An 18,024-nucleotide genomic window follows, 5' to 3' on the forward strand; every position below is an offset into this window, starting at 1 on the left:
GCTGCTGAAACCTTTCTCTTGTTCATCATCCTGGTGCTGTACCTAGGTGCATTCACATAGCATTGTCCATGCCCTGTGACCAGTGTGGACTTCTGTAGAGCTTACAGGCTAAGGAGGGTAACTGAGCATATTTTGAGAACACTTGGTGTTGGCTGCAAATAATGTAGACTCACAACCTGCCTTCTGCAGTGGGATTACTCTGCTTCAGGCCTCAATATATGAGATAATCTGCCTGTATTGACCCTACCCCAGGCCCAATCATCTTCACAGGCACAATTAAGAGCTATTCATAAATCTCCATAACTGTCATATTTTCTAAATACTTGGTTGGCCCAAATTCATGTCATGGAGTAGCATCTTCAGATATAGTACACAGCCCATAGTTTAGCAAAGCATTTAAGCATATTTGCCTTTTAGGATGTTCTTAAGGATATTCATACTCAGGAAAATATACAAGGATATATTTAAATCCCATCAATTTCAATGAGATTAAAACATGCTGAAAATTAAGGATGTGCTTAAATAGTTTAATTCAAGTGTTACATAAATAGCTTGTGTGATAAAGAAAAAAAGAAACTGAAATGTAGGCTTTTTTGTCATCACAACTTTGAAACAGATACATATATTTTAAAAATATGTTTTTATTATTTTATACACTAAGTTATACTGAGCTTTATATATTTTTTGGAATTTAATTTAAAACTAATTTAATGTAGTTAAAATTTAAACCTATTTTTGTAGCTAATTTTGAATAATTCAAAAGAACTGACTCATTCCAGTGCAGTGGCCCAAAAATGCAAATTTGTATTAAAATTGCTATATGTTAATCATCAGATTATATCTGTTATTCTGAAACAGTTGTGATACAAACACTTATCATAATTTTATGTAAAGATATTATATTTTAAGCAACACAAATAAAATCATAATTTTTCAAGCATATCAGACATTATGTCTGGTGCTAATGTCTTGGGTAAACATTATGATAATATTGTTGATTCTCTGAAGTTTAATGTAAATTTTGCAATATAAGGCATTTTAAAAAATTTGTCTTCTTGAAGTCTTGTGATTACCTAAGTCTGAAAGAAATAGGTATTTTATGAAGACAGGTACTATATGAAGAAAATAACTTGTCTAAAATACATTTTTAAATATCCTGATAGTTGAAAAGTAAATTTGGTTTCTGTAGTCTAAGGACTGTAGGATGGTTTAGGCTACTGGCATTACTGCATGTTTTCGTATTTCATCTGATTCATAAATTTAGTTTCCTTCCTTAGAGTCAATGTCTTTTATATTCCTGAATTTCAGCTACTCTGAACACCTAATGTGGAGTCCTTGAAATTAATTAACTGAAAGACTCAGGGAAACTGTGATCTATTACTGCTAATCTTCTCTGCATTTGTCACATAGTGGTATCTTCATTAACACTGTAAATGATAGACCTGGTCATTGGTCTTCAAAAGTGTTGGCTAACAACTTCATTTTTTGTGTCTGCAGATTGCTACTGGGATTAAAACAAGGATCCTTGAGGGTTGTTAGTTTTTATGATGTGAGTTGGAAAAGCGACAGCACCATTTTACTGTGAATGGTGGAGATTTTAAAGACCTAATTTGCACACTGCATATTGTATGTGAAACACTGGATAAGATTAACCTTACCAACTTTAAATGCTTACACAGTACATGCAGAACTGGAACTACATCAGAATTAGCTGCCTACACCACTTTAAGGAGTTAAAAAGGAGAAATAGGAGCTTATTCCATTTCATTATGATAGTGATCTAATGTCAGATTATTCATACTAGATAAACCTGTTTCATGACAATGAATGTAAAGGGACAGTACACATCTAGGTCACAATTAAATGCCAAATAATTAAAAGAAGTGCAGCCTCCCCAGTCTCATCATATTGTTTATTATTTTTGTAAGATGACTGTGTGCCACATTAAGGCCCACATAAACATTTAGTTGTTGAAAGCTAAGTAATGACAATAGCTGTGCGTTATAATCATCAGCATTTGCGCTTTGCCCAGTTAATGTACACCATATAATTATGGATTTAAATGACTAACACTATGACAATGGTGCGAACAATTCATTATTTTGTTGCCAGTGAAATCTGTTTTGACAAAGGCTATTAAAGCACCAGCTCCTCTAACAGCATTTCAATCAAGGCTGCACCACTACCAAGTACAGACAGATTCTGAATCTTTCTGGTATTATACAATAGGGCAAGATTAAGTCCGATGGTAAGAGACTCTTCCTGTTCTAGAACATATTATTAGAACCTTGTGAATAAAATCTATGCTTGGCACAAACTGTATGAAGGTGGTAAACACATCTGAGAAAAATCATGCAGGAGGTGATTTCAACTTCAGAAGCTCATGGCTTCTCAGATTTTAAACATAAATGAGTTGTGACCTTTTGCATTAAGCAGCAAAAGAATAGCATTCTGAGTCAGGAGAATAAATATTTAATTGGACCTGACTGTTAGTGCCTTTGGAAACACCTGTTACATGTGCTTAATAGTATTTCATCCCCAGACAGCATTTCTTCTGTGAGGTTCATATCGAGGGCTATAGAGTCCCACATGGACTAATTCAGCAGGCACCTGGACAGATGAGGGACAATTGACCAAGATTTCCTGGTAGTTTTTCATAGTGTTAAATAGAAACCAGGAAAATAAACATCACCACCACCCCCTCCAACCTTCTGTACAGTTGTATCTTTTGCTGTACACTACACCACTTTATGCACTGTTTCCCCTGGGACATGATGTAAAAATCAACTACACAGTTTAGGTGAAAACTTAGATGCTCTGTGCAGTGTCTGAAGGTCTCCAGCTACCAGAATGACCAACAGTGCATATGGGTCTCAAAGGAACACGGGATAAAACTGGTATGTGTCCACTCTCAGTAACATGGACAGGGCTGGCTGGCATTGGGGTATGGTGTAAAGAGCAGGAGAGGAGGGCAGACTTTCATGTGGCACAGAAAGGATCTATCCCACTGGTTGGCACAAAACTGTCTGTTAATCCTTTAATGTGGTTGGGAATTAGAAGCTGTAAAATGTTTCTCAAATAGACCGTCTCATTAACTTGCTAATTCAGTTGCAAATTCTGTCCCAGTCCTGGCTGCATACAAAAAGCCCTGCTTGAAGCACAGCCAACTGCTCAGAGTACTTGTGCTTATGATTTGGGGATCCACCAGAGAAGATGAACATCCTCTTATAGCACAGCTTTGCCGAAAAGTCTCTGGCTGACTGATTTTTCTGCTTTCTCTGTGTGGAATAGGCCAAGGAACCTGATGTTCTGTAAATAATCTAGCAAGAACTCAAGTTGCAGGGAGGATGCTCTTAATGGATTCCCTTCCCCATGGAAATCTTAAGCAGCAAACTTTTATAAGTTAACAGGAAGAATGATTTCCTTTAAAGCTACACCTGTAAAAGTACATTCAACATGCTTGGAGTAGCTCTTGGCCTTGAGACCAGCTGGCACAGGACAGTTTGTGTTACTACCATGAAAGTTATTTAACCTCTAACCCAAGATGTCTACAGTCAACCTGCTCATAGGGAATGGTCTCTCCCCCATGCTAGTGTCCAGCTGGGTTCCAAAATTGTTTTGGACAGAAATTATGAGCCAAAAGTATAGCAGGGACCACTGTTGCAATTTAACAGTTGGTCAAGGAAGTTCCAGCGCCCAAGGACATTCCCTGGTATTGGGATAGACTGGGATATACTGGGACACATATAGCCTAAGGGAGCCTTCAGACACTACAGCAACAGCATACTGGGAAACAGCATACTTCTGTTAGTTCATTCAATAAAAAAGTGGGTCCAAGAGCTTTGCTGTGGCTCATGCACAGATCTCAATTCCAGAATCACAATTAGACTGCATCCTTCCTAAACGGATAGTTGTGCAGGAGCTTTTAAACTTAGCCATCAAACCTTTTAAGAGCCTTCACCTCATCTTTTTCCATTACAAAAAATGAAGTGTTGACCATGTGTTGTGGGATGTCCTCTTCATGCAGGTGATTTACATGATTTTGCAGGTTTCTTATGCCTGTGAGTTTTGTTGCTTTCAGTTGCGTTAACAGCAGCAGGTCACACTCCTGTGCTGGCATGAACCTCTGTGTGAGCTTCCTAACAGCAATTTGTATTTCAGTCTAGTGCTAGGGCAGTTTGAGTTTGATAAGGTAAATTTTTCAAGATAAATAACAGGAAAAAATACCCCAAACTCAAAACTAAAGTGTAATTTCAAGTTTCCTCTATAATTTTCAGATAGGTGACAGGCCACTGAAACTCTGCTATTAAAACTGTATCTGGGCAAAGGAATTTTCTCACAATCTGTAAAATTTCTCAGATGTTTTAAAAAAACCTATGGGTGTAAAACAGTGCAGAGCCATTGACATCCATCTGATGACTATTATGGTTACAAGTCAGACAGAGTCTCCTCCATTTTGATAAAATAAACCTGAAATAACCTTGACTTTTAAAATCCTGAGAGTTGAGCTGCTTCCAAGCCTCTACAGTGGACATACATACTTGGTGATCATTCAGCTTTTCCACTCTTTAAAGACATACAGGGGTTTGTGAGGCTGGCCTAACCTTCCCATTCGCCTGTGGAGGGGAAATCAACAAACCTCTGGGGCACCCTTTCCCACACCTACAGTACACAGTTTATTTCATGTTGAGGAGTCCCTTGTACTGATGCTAGTGGAGATGACTTTGATAAAATTTATCAGCTATACTTAGCTGAGAGAAGGGAACAGAAATGGGGCTGCTAGAAATATCACTAGGTTTTTGCCACATGTGGCCCTAACCATCACTGGAATTGTGAAGACTGAAACTGTGGATGCAAAACTGGTACGCAAAAATTTTTTATAGGGAGGTTGAGGTATGTTATGAGTTCATTGGTAGAGATGTTTTCACCTGAATAGTTTCAGGATTTTTTTCTATTCCATCACTGAAATGAAAAGTTTCTCTAAGAATTATGATCTATTCTCAGTGCAGATACTAGCAACTGCAGTCATCAGCAAGCACAGCTCTGAGTTTTGCTACTTTTGGTAACACTAGATACTGCAAGTATTTATTTGTGTTTGTCGGGGCTATTTTCCTTAAATAGTACAATTTTATGTGTCAGCAGAATTGTTAACTGTTATGCTATTCTGAAGAATCCTTCTCCAGATCACTGTATAACATAATGCTCTTAGTTGCTGAACTTACCAGGTTTGCTCTTACATTTTATCATTGATGTTCATCTTACAAGTCTGTCAATTCTGAATTGCCTAATTGTGTACTTGTCTGTAATGATTTGTTCTATAGGTTTAATATATGACAGTGGATTCTCCATTTCTCAAACTAGACCAAGAGTCCTATCTTTTTTAAAAGATCTGTCCACCATTCTATGAAAATGAATAAATGAGTGATATTCTTCCCAGCTAAGTTTTACAATGTATAAGGAATAGGTGGTCTCTAACATTATTTTTAAGGGATGTGTAAACTATGGATGTTCTAATGTTACAAGGTACTAGTTGAATAAATAGTATAATTTGCAGGAAACTATTTGATTTTCTATTGAAAATAAATGAAAGCACAGAGATCTGAAAGAATTCAGTTTCATTTCTGTGACCCCAAGGTTAAATAAAATGCACATATACTTCCTATTTTATGACTAATACTACAAAAAATTAAATCCTGCTTCAAAAATTGGTATGCTTACCCCATAAACAAGTTCTCCCACCATCCCATTCCAGATTTTTGTCTCTGGATCCCTTGCTCCATATTTTCCATCAGGAACAATGGCAATTTTGTACTTGATACCAATATGTTTTGCAATTTCTGACGCCAGATCTACACAGTATCCTTCAAACTTGTCATTCCCTTCAAACGTATCATGGTTTTTCTTGAACATAACATATGGGGCTTCCTATAATGAAAGAAGTAGAACTGTAAAGGAGAAGTATACAGAAGATACTTTGAAAAGTAACATGTCATCTAATGACTGAACAAGACACATTTTATCAAAAGTTCATGGATAGCATTAGCACATTGAAATTAAAATGTATGAACAGAAATCCTTCTGGAAACGTATAGCATTTACACTGTAATTTGGCTTATAGATTTCACATTTATCAACCTTACAAATTATAAATACAAAAACTATCCAAGAATGCATATAAATTTTACATTATTTTAAATTAAAGACTTAGTGCAGTATATACTACATTTAAAGGGTGAATAGAAGTTGAACCTACACAATGCAAATGACTGGGGGATAACGCAAGGTATATTATGCTTTTGACTTCAGTAAGTAAGCATATCTTCTAACATAGTGTTACTGTCTGTGTAATTTCAGATGCACAGCCTGAATTATTTGCTTTCTTGGGGTTTAGAATGCATAATTACTAAGAGGCTACATACATTTTAGTGAGAACATAGAAATAATTTCCTGAGGAAACACATATCTTCCCCTTCAAATAAACAGTGCAGATTCTGCAAGGTTTTTCGGGATGAATCTAAGCAATATGCATGGACAAGAATAATATTAAGGTGACATCGACTTTACATGCTACATGAAAAAGAAGTATCAAAATCTTTTTGATTGGCGAGTGCTGTTGAAATCAAGCAAAACCTGTCTCGAAAAGTGGATCTTACATTCTCTGTGTAAACCATACTATGCCAACAGTGAACATTATGTGATTGAGAAATCAAGGTCACATTGGGAAAACACGGTCACATTTTTCTTTTTTGCTCTGTGTGGATTCAGAATTTAGCAATCATTATGTAAAACTATATTTTCTGGTGGTATTTTAAATTACTTCACATAATTCATGTTCATAGCCAGTTCCAGATAAAATATTTGTCACTAATTTCACCCTTTGTTTGAACTTACATCACAAAACACCGGCAACTTAAGTTTTCCCTGGGCTGACCCTGGTGAATGTTGGTTTTTTGATACTAACTTTGGTAGTACTCTGCCCTATTCACATCTTTCATACACAAATAATTAGTATAAAAATAAAAATAGAGGTAAACATGTAGTCTGAGAATGTCTGGTTCATTGAAACTACACTAACATCAGCTGTCACAAACAGCAATCTTGAAACCTCTACTAGGTGTTTAACAGTGGAGGATATGTGGCATTACTCGAGCTGTAGGGTGACTGAATAAACCAATTACAATATCTTTCAGTGTGTGAGGTAAATTTTTTGTTTCAGATACCAATATGTAACTCCTGTTACCAGCGTGTGGATCCACCCAAGAAAGAACTTGATAGGCAAGCCTGAACACTCTCTTTAATTTACTATTATAAGGTGAAAAGAGGGAGACTATATGTGGGAGGCACTATTCCCTTTACTTATATAAGTTTCTCCCTGTGGTAACTGCCCAGGACCCACCTCTGTATAAGGATGGCAGAACAAAGCTTTGTGTAAAGTGAATGGAAAAAGTTGTGTAGTTTGTTTACTTCAATGTGAGGAAAAGGTCCCAGATTAAATTCAACACAGTTTGGGAATAGGGAAGTGCTAGTGTTTCCTTAAAGACAGAGTCAGGTTTCTAAGTATTGCAGGAATGTTTCACTCTCAGGTGTGTTCCCAGAACACCTCTCCTCCCATCATCTTCTTCTTATGTTTTTCTCTGCTATGGACATGCCTCTTAGGGCCACCATCCCTTAGCGGCAGTTCAGTGTTGGAGGCCATTGATGCATTACGGCCACTACTTCAGCTAAGGATCCACGCAGCACAGAAAACTGTCCACAATGATCACTTCCAAAGTCAAACTCTGTCTGACTACCTGGTTCCTTAAACTATATATAAGTATAAATGTCCAGAGAAATCTGACAGTGGCAACAGCACATTGTTACATTTCTTGAGCACATATTTATGACCACTGCAGAGCCAAGGATCACCAAGGACTTCTAAAACTGTGGCAATCACAAAATAAGCTGTCATCATCCTGATATGCGTGGCCTGGGCACTGAGCTACAGCATTAACTACATGCTATAATCACTGCAGTGATGCAGTGCAATGCTTTTGACTGTACAGAGTTACTGTTTTCAGTGGAAAACTGCTGAGTATTACCAGCAGCCTGGACCATTTTTTGTATTCCTATCCCCAGTTAAATCAGCTTTATGTCAACCACCTGTCTTCCAGAGGCAGAGAGGGAGAAGAGCAGGGAGAAGGGGTCCTGCCCTCTCTTTGCAGTAGATCTTGAAAAGTATTTTGGGCATGTGAAGCAAATGTTCGTCCCTCATGTAGGCTTTTTGTTCTCACGAGAGGAAAAGCCAAAATCTCGGTCTTTCTATGTATGTTATTTCACAAACATAGTTAAAAATAATCAGAGGCAAAAAATACAAACTCTCCTGACTGAGGTTTAGCCAGCAACTAGCTAGAAATATAACCAAGTCCTGTCCAGTGTCCTGCATTTGTGGACTCTCCTTACAAACTTCAGTTACATTTGCTTGCTGCTTCTCAAAAGCAATTTTTTCAAAGACCAGAGTTAGTGACTGCTAGCTCTTCTGATTCAGCCCTTTCTTATAAATCCCAAGCCAAAGGCATATTAAAGTCACACCAGGAGAGAATTCTGGAGAGGGACACAAACCAGAGAGGCACAGAGGAGGCCAGGTCAGCCTGCTCCTTCTCCAAAACCCAGACACTGTGCTTCTGCCTGCATTTCACCACTGAAAGGGCTGCTGCAAAAAAACATTTTAACTGTCTCTGCACAGCAAAGCAAAGTGACAGATGCCTTATTTTTCCTGATAAAGGCTAAATAAACTTCACCCCTCCTCCCCATAAGTTCTGTGAGAGAACGTTGAGAAGGGAAGCAGTGGGGTCCAATACTGTTCCCGGTGGGTGCAAGCAGGGGCAATCCCATTGAGTGGAGGGACCATCAAGTGAGGACTCAGAAGACGTGGGTTCTGGCAGGGACCTGTTGGGTGACTTGGAAGAACCACATTGATTCTCTCCCCATCCATTTCTCTTTCTACACACTCTGATCTTACTGATTTAGAGCAAAATACAGCAAGGAACATCTCTTATAATGCAATTCTCTTACAGGCTATGGTAGCACTTTTTGCTGCAACTGCTTTAAAAGAAGCAGCAGTTGAGTGAGATCTGCCAGTGTGAAACAATACAATTAAAATTAATGGGAATACCTACTACCTTGAGCTTACTATGTTGTGCTTTCCCTCCTAACTGTTTTACACAGAATAGATAACAGTTTCTTTAACTGCTGTGCCTGCTTTACCTGACAAATAATAAGATATGTATTTTCAAGGTAGAATTTGATGGGGACGTGGTGGGACTGAATGTGGCTTTTTGATAAAGACTGTTTGCAAAAAAAATCAAATAGTAGCACTAGTTTTAAATTCTGTCCATTTCAGACTTTGGAGGTATTTCAAACTAATGAGGTGTGTAGATGTTACTATAATAACATCAGGGCACTGAAAAGCAAGTTTTACTGGTTTGCTAATGAGCAACTTACACAGATGAACTTGCAAGGTCACACTGCAAAGTCGTGAAATATCTGAACTGATCAATAGCATGTACTCAGCCATATCTTGATGCTCTATCTGTGGCACTGAAAAAGAGGATTTTTTTCTGTGTAATCTATTAGAATAGCCTTTTCTAAATTAGTAGTTAGTGTAACCATGACAGTCTAAAGATATGAGAAATGCAAGATATCTATGAAGAAGTAATATCTTCTATTAGATCAGATAGAATACCTAAAAACAGTAGGCATACTTTTTCACCATTTCCAGTTATAGCATCTTGTCTAATAAAAATATTACTTCTCCCCACCATCTTTGTATCTACTACATTTTTGAACTATGAACTCTTAACCTACTGGTGTAAAACACAGGTTTGGCTTACTGCTGAATGAGGTTTAACACCACAATATTTGCAAGATTTCAGCTCCTTAATAGTATTCTATGGGGTAGTGAATCAAGGAAAAGTCCACGTTGAAATGACCAATGACTAGCACGGAACAGATGTTTGAAATGGTGCAAGCTTTACTTATATAATTCACAATTTTATAACAATACTTAACATTTGTAAATACAAGTTGATGTCTGCAACAATCACCTTTATAGATGTAAACAAATCATTCCACCACATTGCCACAAATTCGTGTATACAGTAAAATGCTCACAACTGATGATTCATACTATAAAGGAAGCTGGACAAAGTAACTAACCCAAATACAAAACAGAACTATGTTTGTCTTTCCTATTCTACAGTTAATTTCAAAATCTTTAAACATTCTAAAAGTAATTTGTAAAAGTGACAAATATCTGTGCAAGGAAATGTCTCATTTTTAGAACAGGAGTGGCACACATTATCACACTTTATTCTGAAATAAACTTCTATAGATGTCAATGGAAGGTTTTTTTGGTTTTTTTTTTTTGCTTTTTTTTTTTTTTTTCTGAATAAAGTGTCCAGGATTCGGTTTGAAGTCTTTATTATTGTCATGCAACAAACTTCAGTGTTTTCTCTAGTCTACTAAAGAATTTAATCAATAAAATTTATAATGAAAAAAATATTTTTCTATTATGAGAAAGAAGGTTTTAGTTAGAATTTTTGAGGTAAGACTCTATCAAGACTACATCCATCAAAACAATGAGGGTGGTTCTGAGTCACCTAGTGAAGGTTATCGGTCATCTGAGATGCCCTGTGGTAACCTTCTTGACCTTTAAGTGCCATTCTGCAGGTCCTTTGTGCTGCCCCTTTATGGATAGGTCTGATATCCTCAGTGTTAAGCATCTACCTATGAGCCATTGAATCAATTTATAAATCTTTGTGGACTTTGATGAAAACTTACATACTTCAGGCAGAACTTATCCCATGTTTGACACAACATACACTAGCTGGGACATCCAGATGGAGCGATTATATATGGCATAAAACAGTCAAGTGTCATCCTGCCAGTGTAAGAAATGGGGGGTAGGCAGTATATCCTACAGCATCTTAAATGTCACCGAGTGCTTATAAGTGGGCAACTGAATCAATACCTTTTGTAAAGTCATCTACATTTAGTGACTCAGTCATGAACTGGATCCTGCCCTTGAAGCTTAATCTGACAACACCGAGACTATTTCATTAAAATATTGACCTGGAAGCCACAGTGCAGATGTAGCTCATGCTTTGGTTCTAAAGGATTTTTGTGATTTTTAAGTTTTGCAGTCTCAGAGGAAGTACAGAGTTGGCTGTATCATGAAATGGATTAGTGAGTTTGGAGTAGTCTTCCTAGCCTACTTCCCTATATTCTGCTTCAGCAACTTGTCATTGTATTTCTCAAATTGCTAAATTAAAGATGATAATTATTCCTAGCTGGATAAGTCACTCACTTTACCTTAGCATTAGAGGAGGGCTGCAACAGAGCGTCCCTTCCCCAGTCATACAATGAGCCTACTGTGCACTTGGAGGTCCTAAGGCCCCCTGGAAGGAATGCTTCTGCACACAGGTAGAAAATTTACTGTCCTTTCCAGAGGGCCAGATGTGCAGCAGTCTAGGTATCACATGAGGTGCAGGACACAGGACTCTCCCAGGATCTATAAAAAGCAGGACTGCATGGCAGCTAGTAGAGAAAAGTGCATCAGCTGCCCCTGCTGCCACCTCTCTCTGGGCTGCTCCTTCACACATGACTAATCGGAGGTGGGCTGAGTGCCTACGCACTAAAATAAAACTGTAAAATAAATTCTACATGCTCTCACTACGTTACAAATGAACATAACAATTTGCCAAGTAGAAGACACTGTACTAAGTTCTTTGAGTGGAGAGATAATTTGTTATAATGCACCTTCTATGCAATAGCCATTCAGCCGCATTACAGCAAAGTAAGCATAGACACATAAAAACTGAAGACAGCGGGCAAATCAACTTGTGCTATTTGGCTTCAGGCAAAAATTAAAGCGAGCCATGCTGAAAACTAGTAAATTTTTATTATGCTGACAAGGTAGCTGTCTTTGAAGACTGAAAAGCCCGACAGCACTGGTTGCAGAAGCTTTTCAGTTTAGTGTTGGAAAATATGCATGCAAACAAAAGTATATGTGTCATCTACAATGGTTCTATCTCCCTTCAATGTGAAAAGGGCAACAAAGAGGTGAAAAAGTCTCTGTCCAGCATTTGCAACATGACTATAACACAGAGAAGAGCAAAATAACAGGATTCTGGAAGTTATTCTAATTAAATATATATTTTCTTTGCATGTGTGATCATATGCTTGTGGGTGCTAAATACATTGCCCTGGCAGGCCAATATTAAGAATCATGGTTGTAATCTGCCTTCAGCATCATGTGTGTAGCTCCCAGTGGAGTCAATGGGAGATGGGCATGATAAGGCAGAATTCACCATATATTCTTATTCAAGCCAAATTCTGATATATTTCTCTCGCACTGTGATTTTGAAACATTGAAAGGGGACACTTTTGGTCAAGAAGCAGTGCTGCTTTCAAATAATGGCATGTATCCCAAAATGACATGCTGCATAAACATAGGGCATGCTTTGGAATATTAATTCAGCTTTTTGGTTTTGCAAATGATCCCACCAGTCCTTTCAATACAGGGACTGGAAAAGTTCTTTTTAAGATAACATTTACTATGCACATCAAAATGCTTCAATGCAAACAGGACAGGCAAGGTAACACATTTTAAAAGCTTTCTTGTTTTCCTTTTTTTTCTTTTCTGGCAAACAGGAACCTTTTATATTACTTTTCATTATTATTTTTTTTACTCGCTTCTCCTAAGCTTGGAGCTATTTATGGAGTTTACAGTATTCATGTATGGTAGCTTCAGTCAGAGATATCGGGATTGGTATGAGAGGAAAATTTCGACTGAAAGCTTGCTATTCACATCGTTCTCTTCTCAGCTTGGCAAAGTTGAAGGTTAACGTCATCTGTTCTAGACATTTCAGATTAGTCACAGAACTTTTCTTGGTGGTTCAGTGCCTGGTCATCCAGTAAGAGGAACAGTAATCCATACGGAAAAATTAGCTCAATGCTACTAGACTGGTGGTTAATACTTGAGCCTTAGTTAGGAATGTTCGCAGCATCTTGGGAATCTTTTCTTCCTTGATCAATTTCTTAAAATAGGATTCTTCATCAGAGGCTGAAAAGAGGAGGACTGTACTGAAGTATTTTTTTCCATCATCAAGTCTCTTTTTTTTTTTTTTTTTTTAAGGAAAAGACAAGTATATTTTAAATGTCCCATGCAAATAAAATAAAATAAAACAAGAAGTTACACAATTTGGTTAGGAGTTACATTCTGAATTCCTGTATAGTAGTTTGGTTGGTTTGCATCCTGAAATGATAATCTTCAACAGGAGATTTGTTAAGACATACTTAATGTACAAATGCCGGAAATCTGGTAACTAACTGCATTTTTGAGTAAGAAAATATCTTGACACTTTCCTTTGGTTTATTTTCAACTCTGTATTAAATGGAAAAAATATTGCTTAACAACGCATACAAATATTCCTTCCCCTTTGAGACACAGCTTATTCTAAAGGGTTAAAGTGTCTTTTCTAAATGAAGGAGGTGAAAAGAGCAGTGAACTGAGATGCAGTATCTTAAAAGCAGTCAGGTAAAGGTCACCCTTTGCCAGTTGGCTTTGGCAAACATCAGTTTAAAAGGGCACGTCTGACTTCAGAGGGAAAAATTGTTAAATATCTTATTTAAAAATACAGATTTTTAAGAAACAACGGTTTTGAAAAACTATGTATTAAAAATGTAAATGAATGAAGCAGCTGCATTCTCCTTTGCAAACATTATTTCAAAACTCCTGTAACACTAGAAAATCAAACCCCAAATCTATTTAGATTTTATTAAAACTGAAGTTTTATTGAAATGCTGAATAAACATATTAAGAAATATGTTCAAATGCATCTAAATTCACATTTTCATTCAAAATTAAAGTAGATAATCCAGTTCTGATTAGGGTGAAGAGTTCTGGACTACACTACTTAGAATTTTAGCTCTTGCTAATGTCAACTTTGAATTAATAATGTATCAACAAAAAGGGACACTGGCATTGCAGACATCTCATTTTATACCCTCTGTTCAGTTCTGTCATTTAGGGGTTTTGGGTTTTTCTTTTTTTCCAGTTTCTTGGGAATCAAGATTTATCAATTAGAGTTTGAAAGAATTCACTTATATTTCTGAGACTTACTTTAGTAAAAAAATGGAAAAGACTGAAAAAAGGAAAAAAATTACCACAATACAATTTTAAAAACCTGATTTCAAGTGAATCACTATGTTAAATGCATACCAAAAAAACCTCTGTACAGACATGAAAGTCAAGATAATTAAGACACGTATCGGTCTCACCCTCCCACTAACCTATGAACTGACAGACTAAATTAGACCATAACTAGAAATTAGATTGTGTTACACACCAGTATAAGCATTAAAAAAAGAAACACCTTACCAAAATTGTAGTAACAACTACTGTTCTATTCTCAATGGCTGAAGTGTCATTTCCAAGTGTAGGTTCATGTTGAATCAAAACTAATTTATCCATGTCATTCCAGTAACCAACCTGTAAAACAAAATGCATATAACTTACAGTAGAAAACCCTACATTCTCTATAACTACAAATATAAATTATTAAAAGAACAACAGAATGATCCAAAGATAATTTTGTACCAAAGGAAATGCTGTTACACTCATTGACAGGTGCACAGTGATTTGTATCTAGCATTTTGGGTGTTAGACCAACCATCTTGCACCACCGCTGCACAGAGTCAGACCTGGTGCTGCTGCCACTCAGCTATTCCTGAAGGATCTGAGTTACTTACTTCCACTGGAGGCAGAAGTTAAATCCCATTTTCAGTAGTTTGATGCCTTCCTAGGGCATAAACGAGATATAAGAATTTTCGCTCTCCATGAGAAAATTTTCATTCACTAATCCTCCAGGTCTTATGGTTTTAGATGGAGGAGTGATAGACATCTGGGTGACAGCTTTGCAATTCAATGGCTGATAGCAGTTCTGTGCTCCATCGTGGATCTCCCAGGAGACTCCAACCCAGGGACTTACATGAGGCTCATTCCACTTAACTGCTGGCACTGACCTTTAGTACTACATTAGAAACTCTGTTATTAAAGCTTTCTTTACACTCACTGGAGAGACAGGCACCACCAGACAGTGACTCAGCTCATGCAGGAGAAGCACCCCTCCTAGAAAAGCACTTGCTTTCCCCACTGGCTCTAAAGCATGGTGAGTGACTTCACTCTAAAAGTATCTCTGGCAAGTGCCTACAGGGAGGTGGAAAAAATCAGGTTTTCTTCTCCCTGGCTGCATTTAAGCTGCCACAACCCTTCCCAGAGCAGCCTTAAGGTGAACCAGCTGCCTTTGTTTGCTGCTGGTGATGAACTACTCTAGAGACAGGTGTGAATCACTCATTCTTGTATTCCCATGGAGCAAAAAAACCCGCCCTAAAAGCGGTATGCCTGCAGTCAGTCTCCTTTACATACAGATCTCACTTCTTGCAGTGCACACCTCTGGTGCTCAGTACAGCCTGAAGCTGTGCCATGTGCATTGGTAGAGATGCTTCTGGGCACAAGACATGAGCCAATTCCTCTCCTATGAGGGCCCAGGGATGCAGTGCTCGCTGTGAGACCAGATGGGATGAAGGCAGCCTGAGAATAAGAGACTCCCCTACAAAGCACTGATGCTTTTGGGAGCTGCTCAATGAACACTTAAAACTCCCTGCATGCCCCCGCCCCAAACCCTCACAGGCTACGTACTATGTCTTTGGATAGCAAAAAAGAAAATATGAGACTTAAAATACTTCACTGTTTTTGTAAATTGTGACCAGTCAGAATCTTTCAGCACACTCTCACGTTTCCTCACTCCATGTGGCAACATGGTGTTTAGTATCTGTATCAGTAAGTGGTATTTCTGGATTTAGAATTCCTCCCAATCACTTAATGTTGCCCTGAGTGACGTTAGGTAGGAAAGGTCTTCCTGGGAATGGGGTGTGCATGATGTTCCCAGTACAAGGCGGATGTGTATGAAATGGGAAGTGGTTCATGACAGTGGTCTGTGGTCTCACTCTTACTTGGAGATGTCTAATTCCACTTTCCCACCCATTCTTTCAGCATGCCAGACATGGGTCCCTTAGCTGAATCTGCTCTCACATCTAATCTATGGATCACTAGCAAACACCCTCCCTTTCCTCCTTCTTGCCATTCTCTTTTCTGCAACTAGATCATGGCTGTCTGTGGACCCTCTGACAAGGTTGCTGGGGAATGGCTCAGTGCCTGTTCCTCTGATCCAGCGCTGACAGCACTCAGCTCCATGTCAAATGGACAACGTGAAACACAAACACATCAGTAGGACAGTGCTCTAATCCCGCCTAAAGTGTCTCTCCATATTGCTGAAAATCTAATGAATTAAGAAACTGATCTTTTTTTCCCTGGAAAGGTGCAGACAGTGGCAGTGATTTTAAAGGTTCCTATCAAAGAGACGCAATTCAAGCTGGCACAGCTCACTTTTCAGAAGCAGCTGGGTACAAGTCAGCAGCAACTCTCCCTTCCCTCCTTCTTGGTTAATTAGGAGTCATGAGAACAAGAACTGGGAGGAAGAAACACCTTGTCCATCTTACAGAAGAGGAAAGGCAATTTTACTGGAAAGTGGGCCCCAGACAGAGCTCCAGTGTAACTGTCAGTGCCAAAGGACAGTCTGTGCCTTGGATGAAAAGACTTCAGTATGATGGAAACTGGCTAAATGATCAGATCAGTTATGCAGCCAATATTATTTTTAACATTATTGTAGAACCCAGACTAAAATTTACCATCATATAGGTTTCTACCTCCATGATGTGGAGAAACTTCATGTTCAGATCAATCCAGTCACATGATATGACAGTCTAGAAGTCCAGGGGAGTGCTTTTGGTTCCTGATCCAAAAAGAATCCTGTGTATTCTTAAAACTTCCTCTTGATTTTTACACTCACTATTTCATTAATTTCCTTTTTTAAAAAAATATGGAGGGATAAGTAATTTCAGCAGTTCCCAGAGCAGTGTGCAGACACACTCACCACAGAGAATTACAAATACATTAAGTAATTCAATATGAGTGGGTATGACTTGAATATGAGTGGGGTTTTTTTTATATTAGTGAAGCAAACAAGCATAAACTCTTCCCATACACAGCTTCTGGTATATTTAGTTGAAATCTTCCTTTTCTCTTTGCAGTTGCTATTACAACACAGGAGCCTTGATTTAGGTGTTTGCAGCTAACAGGAAGCTTCAGCATTGATAATATAGTGGAGAAGGAGGTTTTCTTCCTAGCAGGATGCACTGTTAACAAATATTCTTTTTCATCCAGACAACCAGAGAGTCACAGATACAACTGATAACTGAAAATGTCAAGCTCTTGTCAAAAACTGTGACCATCTAAAGGCAGAATATGTATACCAAAACTTTGCAGTTTGGGAAGCTCATTATCATACTGAATGATGGTTTTTCATTGTGAAATTCCTCACTGCTGGAAAGCTCAGAAGGAAAGCAGAAAATGAATGATGTACTGTGTTACAAAAGTAAGTACCACATGAAAATGCAGACAGAGATAAAGGAAGTTTTTGACGAATGGTAGGCATTTTTTTGAAGGATTTTTAGCTTGCGTGCATGGGTGTGAGTTTGCACTGTGTATATCAAACTTGTGCTAAAGTAACTCTGGTACTGGATTACTGAATCAGTACGTAAGATACGTCATGACACTTGTATAAATATATGGATTCATAGTCACTGTGAGAGCACTAAACAATATGTTTTCCTACAAATACCTCAAATCCCCAGGGAAAAATACTCCTCAAAGGATAGGATTGAATTCAGCTATTAAAGTACATCAAATTATATCTGGATTGCAATTGGACTTTATAGCAGTTGCATCCACTTATACAGAGGCTGAATTTGTATTTTAGGAAACAATATTGCAAAAATATCTGCCTCAAAGTAAATTTGTCACAACAGTTTGGTATTTGAATGGTCTCATTTCTGAAGGCCTGTGCACCTTGTAGCAACCACTGA

At 37.9% G+C, this 18,024-nt stretch overlaps 1 protein-coding gene across 1 annotated transcript in view; it reads right to left on the reverse strand.

The window, feature by feature from the left end:
• Window positions 1-18,024, reverse strand: part of GRIA4 (glutamate receptor, ionotropic, AMPA 4) — a 93,706-nt gene that overhangs the window by 50,747 nt on the left and 24,935 nt on the right. The window contains exons 6-7 of the mRNA XM_010074626.1: window positions 14,420-14,530; window positions 5,719-5,925 (exon numbers count right to left, since the gene is read on the reverse strand). Of these exons, the coding sequence (XP_010072928.1) occupies window positions 5,719-5,925; window positions 14,420-14,530 (318 nt within the window). The remainder of the gene's footprint in view (window positions 1-5,718; window positions 5,926-14,419; window positions 14,531-18,024) is intronic.

This window comes from Pterocles gutturalis, unplaced genomic scaffold (assembly GCF_000699245.1).
Source record: "Pterocles gutturalis isolate BGI_N339 unplaced genomic scaffold, ASM69924v1 scaffold29847, whole genome shotgun sequence".
NCBI lineage: Eukaryota > Metazoa > Chordata > Aves > Pterocliformes > Pteroclidae > Pterocles > Pterocles gutturalis.